Here is a 9,770-nt window from a genome sequence, read left to right on the forward strand (position 1 = left end):
CCAAACTGCCTTCCAAAATTAAAAGAAAATGACAGAACTTTACACAATTGATGTGAAGATTTTTCAAAGAGTCTATGGTACAGCTAAAGATTATGGCTCGATTGCACCTCATTCTTTATAAACCATTTTACGGAGAAAATTTTAGTTTTGCAAAATGTATCTCAAGGACAAGTTATCATGGCAATGAAAACAAAAAAGTTATTTTTCTAAGTGGTATAGAATCAATACTGTCTGGCATACATTGATGTGTTTCCACATTTCTCTCAATTCATATAGAATTCAACTTATAACTGAAGGGATATTTTGTTTGCTTGTTCCACAGAATAGTCCTTTACATTATCTTGTCTGACACTCCGGGACTAAACTAGACTATCTGAATTACTGTCTTGGCCATTATTTGCATGACGATCTAAATGTTACTATTCTAAATTCTTTCAAATGGGGTACAAACAAATGCTATATTTGTAAAACTTCTGAATGAATTAAGTGGCTCAACTTTTTGACCCCTTTGACTGCGAGTATTGCTAATAACATTTCTTGTTTGCAAACATGTTCATTATAGGTACACATTGTATGCTTCCAGCAAATGGAAAATCCTTGAGAAAAAGAAATTGCCAGGAATTTGATTAAATTTAGGAATTAACCATTAGATTGTCAGCAGCTCAAGGAAATTTTAATCTCCTTCAGCTGTTAAATTTTCAGCTCACACTGATTCCATTTCAAAACCTATTACAGCAAAAAAGTTATTACTGCAACATTTACCATCTACAATTAAACACTAAATAAAATTGTAAATACTTCATTTCTGTTCATCTCATCTTCCCTCCCTTCATTCTTTTTAACCTAATGTCTAATCTACAACTATTTGGACCCCCATACCATTAAAAATAAATACTTTAACTTACCCATTTTCTTTCCCATGTGGGTCTCACTATTGGCTTTGGAATCAAAAATAAGAAGGTACCCCTTAACTAGCTGTCGCTTCAAAGGCCTATTTCTCAGTCATGAAAAACCCATAGCCATTTCTAGCATCAAACCAAGATGGTGCATATAACCACAGTTATATCATCCAGTGAGGATTACACCTACAAGAGATAAGCCATAAACTGCCAAGAATGAGTTAAATAGTCAAAATTGCTGGCATTTCAAATCCTGAATCACCTGTGAAACACATTCCTCTCCTCCCATTCTCCAACCAAAGTCAGGAATTTTTTTTTTGCAAATATACCTTGCTTCCAGAATGTTATTTCCTAAGTAATTGTCTTTGATGTACAAATAGTTTTCTTAAAACAGTTTCACTTCTGATTCAATCCACTTCATATCTCACCACTGGCTGTATTATCCAGCCTCCCACTATTCATCCAGTGAAAAATCAAGGACAAGTTATCACGGCAATAATTTACTTAATTAACCAAATAATATGTATATCATGTAGCAGTGGCCTAAACTCTGAGCTGACACTGATCAGAAACTAAGTACTTCCTGAACTGCTCTTATGTATCTCCTAACAGATGGCTCAGAGTGACATTGATGGAGATCTGAGAGCAGACTGGCTGCTTAGCTTCCTGGTCAAAATGAGTGTATAACCCAGGGAAAAAAATAGGAGAAAAATAAGAGGCAGGGGAAGGAGGAAAGAAGAAAACTTTTTACCCTCATCCAAAAACTGATTTTTTTTTAAAGACTACATTGCACTTTTGATCATCAGTATTTAATCTTTCACTCTAATGCATGAATTTGAAATAGCACTCAACATTTATTTCTGTAGTATATTGTATTTGCGACAGTCAAATCCAGCAACTAACGCTGGAGGTCAAAAAGTAAAGGCATCTTATCTTAATTTGGCTTTGTAAACATTGTAATATTTGATTTTTTTAATAAAGTACATAATATAAAATCTGTACAGAACAACCACATCTGCTTTAAATATATATTAAAAAGATTTAGTAACTAAGGTTTTTGCAAACATTTTCTGAAAAGCTCAGACTGCTTTTGTAAGGTACACATTACTATTAAAGAGGGAAAGTTAGGAGTTTTTTTTGTCTCTCCAGTTCTTTATACAAAGAGAATCAAAAACATGCCATGATCCAACAAATACACACACCATCACACTGGAAAAAAATGGGTAAGAAAACATTAGGTCATATTAAATTAGCAATAGTATAGCTTTCCATAGCAGTACCTTGATCTCAATATTCCCAACTTTGGCAGTGGAACGGATGATGGGACGGCCCACCAATGCCGGAAAGATGTGCTCTGGAAAGTTGGAGCCAGCAAAGCCACACTTCACAAACTGTACAAAGCGGGAAGAAAGGAAAAAATAATTTAGTTTCTCAGTCAATTCATTTTGCAGTTAACTAACCATCAAAAACAGAGTTTATTGCATTACAACAGCCTGAAAAAAAATCTTCTTGCAACTGAGAGGCTTTGGCATAAAGCAGATGTTACTTCTCACCTGTGTGTAAACAGTCCAATTTGGACTTTTACTAAACACCTTAAAATGAATTTGTTAAGGATTAGCACTTACAGCTTCCCTTTTTATAAACAATAAGTAGTACAGAGATAGATCCAATACACAGTTCTGCATAGCAAGCACTCAAATATACATTCTGTACATATATTCTGTGTATGTATATCAGTCAACAGTAAATCCACTCAAGTTATTACTTCTCGCACGTTGTGCTCTAAATAAATTTAAATACCATCTGCTAAAATAATTCAAAATACAAGCAATACAAATGTGGATCTTACAATATCTAACTATACTTCCTAGATAACAGAATTATACATCAACTTTAAAACAGATCAAGCAGTGACAAGATAAGCAGCCCGTTTGATTGGCACCCCATCCACCACCCTAAACATTCACTCCCTTCACCACCGGCGCACTGTGGCTGCAGTGTGCACCATCCACAGGATGCACTGCAGCAACTCGCCAAGGCTTCTTCGACAGCACCTCCCAAACCCGCGACCTCTACCACCTAGAAGGACAAGAGCAGCAGGCGCATGGGAACAACACCACCTGCACGTTCCCCTCCAAGTCACACACCATCCCGACTTGGAAATATATCGCCGTTCCTTCATTGTCGCTGGGTCAAAATCCTGGAACTCCCTTCCTAACAGCACTGTGGGAGAACCGTCACCACACGGACTGCAGCGGTTCAAGAAGGCAGCTCACCACCACCTTCTCGAGGGCAATTAGGGATGGGCAATAAATGCCGGCCTTGCCAGCGACGCCCACATCCCGTGAACGAATAAAAGAAAAAAAAATTCTGCTACAAAACTACTTTGACTAATATCCCAACGACCACATGGGCGATGTTTAGAAACTACGATAAAAAATGTGACTGATTCATTAACTGGGGACTGAGCATCAGTTGCCTACTGTAGTATTGCATTCCATATCCTAGTAACCTTCTGTGAAAACGCGGTGTCTTCTAAACGTCTCCCGTTTTTGGTAAGCACACGAGGGGTAGAAACAGTGGCCTGAAGCCGTCCCGACATTGGGCTGCAGCTCTGTCTTTGGAGCGTGTGCACGTGCTCGTTCGTTCGCCAGGACTGTGTAAGCGGGGGACACTCCTGCTCCTCCTGGCTCCATAGAAATTTTGTTTTTTTTTAAAAAAGTTATAAAAAAAAAACAACTTTTGTTGGTGGCCACTGAAGAATCCTGAATGACACCTGCCCCACTCATTGGGGAATACATTTTGTAGCAGGGTCCTTCCACAGGCTTTGGGTCCTTTATTAATATATTTAAGGGACTTAATGCCTGTTTTAGGCATCCACCTGGGACGTGATGCTTCAGTTGTGGAGAGCCTTAGTCAGACCATATCTGAAATACTGCATTCAGCTTTGGGCATCGAACCTCAGGAAAGATATATTGGCCTTGGAGGGGGTACAGCTGCATAAACCCGCTTTGTATTCCTTAGAGTTTCGACGGTTGAGGAATGATATAATCAAGGTGTTTAAAATGAGAGAGATTCGATAGAGAATGGAGAGAGAAATTACTTCCTCTGGTCAGGAGATCCAGAACAAGAGGACACAATCTTAAAATTAGATCTGGACCATTTAGGAGTGAAATCAGGAAGCATTCTCACAAAAGGGCAGTGGAAATCAGGCACTCAGTTGCCCCCAAAAGGCTGTGGGTGCTGGGAGTCAACTGAAATTTTCAAAACTGAGATGGATAGAATTTTGTTAGGTAAGGGTATCAAGGGATATGGAGCAAAGGAGGGTCAATGCAGTGGAGCTGCAGGTCAGTCACGATCCAATTGAATGGCGGAACATACTCAAGGGGCTGAACAGCCACCTCCTGTTCCTCTGTTCCAGACTGAAGCTTAAGTGTATGGCCACTTTTTAATCTATTAGACTCTTTCAAATTTTGAACACTATTAAATCCCCCCATAGCCTTTCCTGGCTCCAGTTTTTCCAAGCATCTCATTACAACTATACCTTCTTATTCCTCCATCATCCTAGTGAATCTATGTTGCAGCTTTTACACGGTTCCAATATGCTTTCCATAATGTTGCGCCGCACAACACAGTACCTAGTCATGGCCTAACCGATGTCTTGTACAAATTCATCATCACCTTCTTGCTTTTGTATTCAGTGCCCTAGACAGAAAACCTAAGTCCTTTTCATTAGATGACAGTTGACATCATACCTCACCCATCCAGAAAGTCCCTGTAATCCCATCACAGGATACAGGTGTTTAACTGAGTCCAGGGTTTGCACCTTCACTATCCAACCCAGAAGTCCATTCCATGTATTAGTCACTTCGAAGAACTTCCTGAAATCAGTCCTAAATTTGCCTTTTGCTAGTTTGAAACTGCCCCGTGTCCCTACTTCCCTTACTGTTATGGTTTATTTTAGTATTTTGGATTTATTTTTTCTATACCGTTATATCTTCAGTACCTCTAACACCTCTTCTCAGTCACCACCTTTCAAGGCTAAAAAAAAAACAAGTTTCTCCAATCTTCTCTGATACTAGAAGACTGGGTCACAAGCAATCAATCTCATGGCTCTTCTCTTACTGCCTCTAGAACTTGAATATCTCCCTTAGGTCTCAATGACCAGAACTAAATTTAATACTGATGTCAACTTCCTCAAACTTCTACAATTTTATATAGTTCAGCATTGTTCGCTACTCCACAGTGATTAAGGCATCATGAAATCAAGTCACTGATCTACAGGTCGGTGTAAAGACAGGAAACCTTGCTGACTGTATGACCACAATAGAACCTTAACTCACAAGATGAGTACATGACCAAAGTCCATGCTGCTTATAACCAGACATCCATACACACCAACAAAATGGTTACACCCAAAAGTAAAAATAAATATAGTTGCAAGTCTGAAATTTGTATCAGATTTAGAAGTGAAGGTGACTGCCAATTATTTTGCTTATCAGCATTTCAGGAGACTAGAAAACTGTTCTTGTAAAGTTAGGTACACTAGCATGGCTAAATCAAGACAAAAAATTTTACAATACCAACACTTGTCAAAACATATTAACTCTCTATTGTACTTTAACCATGACCTTTCTGGCACAGACAGCAATGAACATTAATAGGACAACAAATCACACTTCACTATTACACCATTGCACAAGCCCAACTGCTACATTCAAACACAAAGCAAACTATCTACTGCTAGATACGCAACTCAATGTTTCCATTTTAACAGCTTCAGTTGAGTGTAATGCAAATATGGATGACATCACTATCTGGAATCTTTGCAAACAACTGAACCATATACAATAGACTAAATTCTTGCCATCACAGACAAAGATTACAAGCGGTGACTCCATTTGAACAGAATCTTATTTATGTGCTTTGAACGTGAAAGACTATCGTTATGACTGGTAGGGAGGATATGTAAATATTAAAGCTAATAATCAACTGCTGTTTGTGGGGTAAAATGTTTCAAAAGTCAAAGCCCCCTTCCACTTCCCATTTTCTCCTCTTGTTTTTTCAAGATGTGGAGATGCCGGTGATGGACTGGGGTTGACAATTGTAAACAATTTTACAACACCAAGTTATAGTCCAGCAATTTTATTTTAAATTCACAAGCTTTCGGAGGCTTCCTCCTTCCTCAGGTGAACGTTCACCACCACCATTCACGACTGGATGTGGCAGGACTGCAGAGCTTTGATCTGATCCGTTGGTTGTGGAATCACTTAGCTCTGTCTATAGCATGTTGCTTCCACTGTTTAGCATGCATGTCGTCCTGAGTTGTCCAGGTTGGAACCTCATTTTTAGGTATGCCTGGTGCTGCTCCTGGCATGCTCTTCTACACTCCTCATTGAACCAGGGTTGATCCCCTGGCTGGTTAGTAATGGTAGAGTGAGGAATATGCCGGGCCATGAGGTTACAGATTGTGCTGGAATACAATTCTACTGCTGCTGATGGCCCACAGCGCCTCATGGATGCCCAGTTTTGAGCTGCTAGATCTGTTCTGAATCTATCCCATTTAGCACGGTGGTAGTGCCACACAACACGTTGGATGGTGTCCTCAGTGCAAAGATGGGACTTCATCTCCACGAGGACTGTGCGGTGGTCACTCCTACCAATACGGTCATGGACAGAGGAAGGAGGAAGCCTCCGAAAGCTTGTGAATTTAAAATAAAATTGCTGGACTATAACTTGGTGTTGTAAAATTGTTTACAATTGTTTTTTCAAGGTGCTGACTCAAATTCGAGGGCAGCTACATGAGTGTTAACAATGCTAAGATGCCTCAGGAAAGTAGCAGTTCTTCATACGTGAGCCAAGACAGTGACGGCCAACAGGCTAATCAACTGTTGAGGGCATCACAGCTGAGCCCAGCCCTGTATTCTCCCGACATCAACATGCACACACTTTCCAGCTGTCAGTGGATAGCAATAAGGAACGGAACCCTTGTTGCTTTCCTCCTTTCTCACTCAATGCACGACAGCCAAATGCAATGCCTCAACACCTGTCCTGCTAAAATCAACTAACTCAGCACAGACCAGGGATCAAATAAGACACGTTCTAGTCTGTATAGTTTAGTAATAGACCAAGCGATGCATTTGTGGACCATTTTTCTTTTCCAAAAGCACTAGTCAGTGAATAATATAGCATAATTTTCAGGCACATCACTTCCTCCCTTATGTACACCTTAGAGCATGTATAGTTTGTGGCATCAGCTCTTAACTTAAGAATGTTGCTTGGGGCCAGTTAACTCTTTTCCTGTCAGTTAGTACCTGCATAGTATTCTCCCCAAGGGTGTGTATTAAGTCAGCATGTAGAAATTTTAGCACAGGAAGTAGCTATTTAGTTCTTACTGTCTATTTCATTAATCTAACATGGAGGTCACAGTGCCATTTATTCATTGTCATAATTACACTGAGCAATAACTATTTTCCCTTCCAAGTAACATGTTTCAATTACTATTATGAACCAATTAAAGTGATCAAATTCATTTAGTAATCTGAAATGGTTTCTGCAGTATAATTACAATTGGAAGATATTTTTACACTTAAAAGGTTGCAGGATAGCACCATGTAACCCAACGAAATAAAACAGCTCCAACCACAACATTTGACCAAAAGAACCCCAAGCGCCAGTTACTATTTGTCACAGCTCCCATCACCAGCAAAAATGTTCACAAATGCTGGCAGAGTAGGACAGTGGAAAGTTCCACAAATTCCAAAATATATTTCCACATTATACAGAATAATTAGTATGTTTTAAGGACATAACACATCTTGAAGTTAAAATAATGTTGATAAACCACAAATTTTCAAAACCCTTTTTAAGGTGCATGCATTATAATGTATCCTAGTGTGCACATTATCCCACACACTCGAATCTACAAAAGCATTTACAGGTAGAGTACATTAAACATTTTATGAGCATAGTAAATATAATTTAAAAATATTAAAAAGTGTAGCAATCAAAAGTCAAGCCCACAAGAGAAAGCCACACAGTCTCCTTTGTTTTTTTTTTGAAAAGAAAAAGTTAATGTGAACAATATCTGTTCTCAAACTTTTATCCCCCCCTCTAGTAGTCTGATTCAGCAGCTGGCAGTAATGTGACTTGCAGCAAGTGAGCAGTGGAGGCAGCTCAGCTTCTCTCAGGTGCTGTTGACTTGTGACAGGCAGGCAGGCAGATGTGGTCAGTCCCAACCTCTGTAACCTCTTCCAGCCCTACAACCTTCCGAGATCTCTGCAGTCCTCCAATTCTAGCCTTTTGCACATCCCTGGTTTCCACTGCCCCACCGTTGGCTGCCATGCCTTCAGCCACCTAGGCACTAACTTTGGAATTCCCTCCCTAAACCCCTCTCTCCTCCTTTTAAGAGGTTCCTTAAAACCTACCTCTTTGACCAAGCTTTTGGTCACTTATCCTAAAAATCTCCTTGTGTCAAATTTTTGTCTGATTTATGATCCTGTGAAGTACCTTGGGACATTTTTACTACACCATATAAATGAAAGTTGTTGCAATGAGACTTGCACAGTTCTGGTTTCTATAATTATAAAAACAATATAAAGGCACTGGAGATGGTGCAAAAGGATGATACCAGAACTGAGGGGGTATACTTATAATGAAAGGCTGAACAGGCTGGGGTTCTTTTCTCTAGAAAAAAAAAGGCTGAGAGGTGACCTGATAGAGGTCTAAGATTATGGATGTAAGGAATCTTACAACACCAGGTTATAGTCCAACAGTTTTATTTGAAAATTACAAGCTTTCAGAGGCTTTCTCCTTCATCACACTCACCTGACGAAGGAGAAAGCCTCCGAAAGCTTGTGATGTTCAAATAAAACTGTTGGACTATAACCTGGTGTTGTAAGATTCCTTACATTTGTCCACCCCAGTCCATCACCGGCATCTCCACATCATTAAGATTATGAAAGGGTTCGACAGGTTTAGATGTTTCCAACCATGGGAGGAGACCAGAACTAGGGGCCATAAATATAAGATAATCACTAATAAATCCAATAGGGAATTCAGGAGAAACTTCTTTACCCAGAGAGTGGAACTCACTACCACAAGGAGTAGTTGAGGCGAATAGCAGAGATGCATTGAAGGGGAAGCTCGATAAACACATCGGGGGGGGGGGGGGGAAGAGAAGGGAATATAAATAAAAAGTATGGTTAGATTAAGTAAAGAGGAGGCTGGGGTGGAGCATGGACCAGTTGGGCCGAATGGCCTGTTTTTGGGCCGTAGACTGGGTGTAAGTTGCAGGCGAGCGAGCGGGCGGTGGAGGAGGCTCAGCCTGTCCCAGGGGCTGCTGCTGGTTACGGGCGGGCGAGGCTGTCAATGGTAACGGGCCCGAGAGAGAAACGAACACCAAACACCCCCACCCCCACAAACGATGCACTCCGATCAACGGTATTTTACCCCGCAGATCCGTCCCTCCCTCCCTCCCTCCGCCCCTAACCCCCAGTGCGGAGCCCGGGCGAGGCCGAGGCCGCCTTTTACTTCCTCGTCCCACATCGGAGCTGATCTTCAAATCATTTCTCCGCCCAAAACAAAAATAAAATGAAATGAAATAAAATGAACCCCCTCAAAGACGTACCCCTGTCCCGTTGTCACAGACCACCACTTTCCTGCCCTGACTGTCCATCGTTCCCCCGCCTCCGTCCTCCGCCGCCGCCGCCGGGTTTTTCCACTCAACTTTTGCCGGCCTCCAGTGGCCGGAAATGACTGCCGACCGTTGGCTCGGAGCCAATGGGCGCGCGCCCTCGCCTCACGTGACGCCGGCGGGTGGGCGGGAAGCCGCGGAGGGGGAGAGGGGGGCGTGGCGGCGTTTGATTGACG

The 9,770-nt window shown here is 41.1% G+C and overlaps 1 protein-coding gene across 1 annotated transcript in view; it reads right to left on the reverse strand.

The window, feature by feature from the left end:
• Positions 1-9,663, reverse strand: part of LOC137324793 (actin-related protein 2) — a 36,327-nt gene extending 26,664 nt beyond the window's left edge. Inside the window, exons 1-2 of the mRNA XM_067989498.1 lie at positions 9,529-9,663; positions 2,180-2,290 (exon numbers count right to left, since the gene is read on the reverse strand). Coding sequence (XP_067845599.1) covers positions 2,180-2,290; positions 9,529-9,576 — 159 coding nt within the window. The 5' untranslated portion in view covers positions 9,577-9,663. The remainder of the gene's footprint in view (positions 1-2,179; positions 2,291-9,528) is intronic.
• Between the last annotated feature and the right edge of the window lie 107 nt (positions 9,664-9,770).

The sequence above is a fragment of the Heptranchias perlo genome, chromosome 8, assembly GCF_035084215.1.
Source record: "Heptranchias perlo isolate sHepPer1 chromosome 8, sHepPer1.hap1, whole genome shotgun sequence".
Classification (NCBI taxonomy): Eukaryota; Metazoa; Chordata; class Chondrichthyes; order Hexanchiformes; family Hexanchidae; genus Heptranchias; species Heptranchias perlo.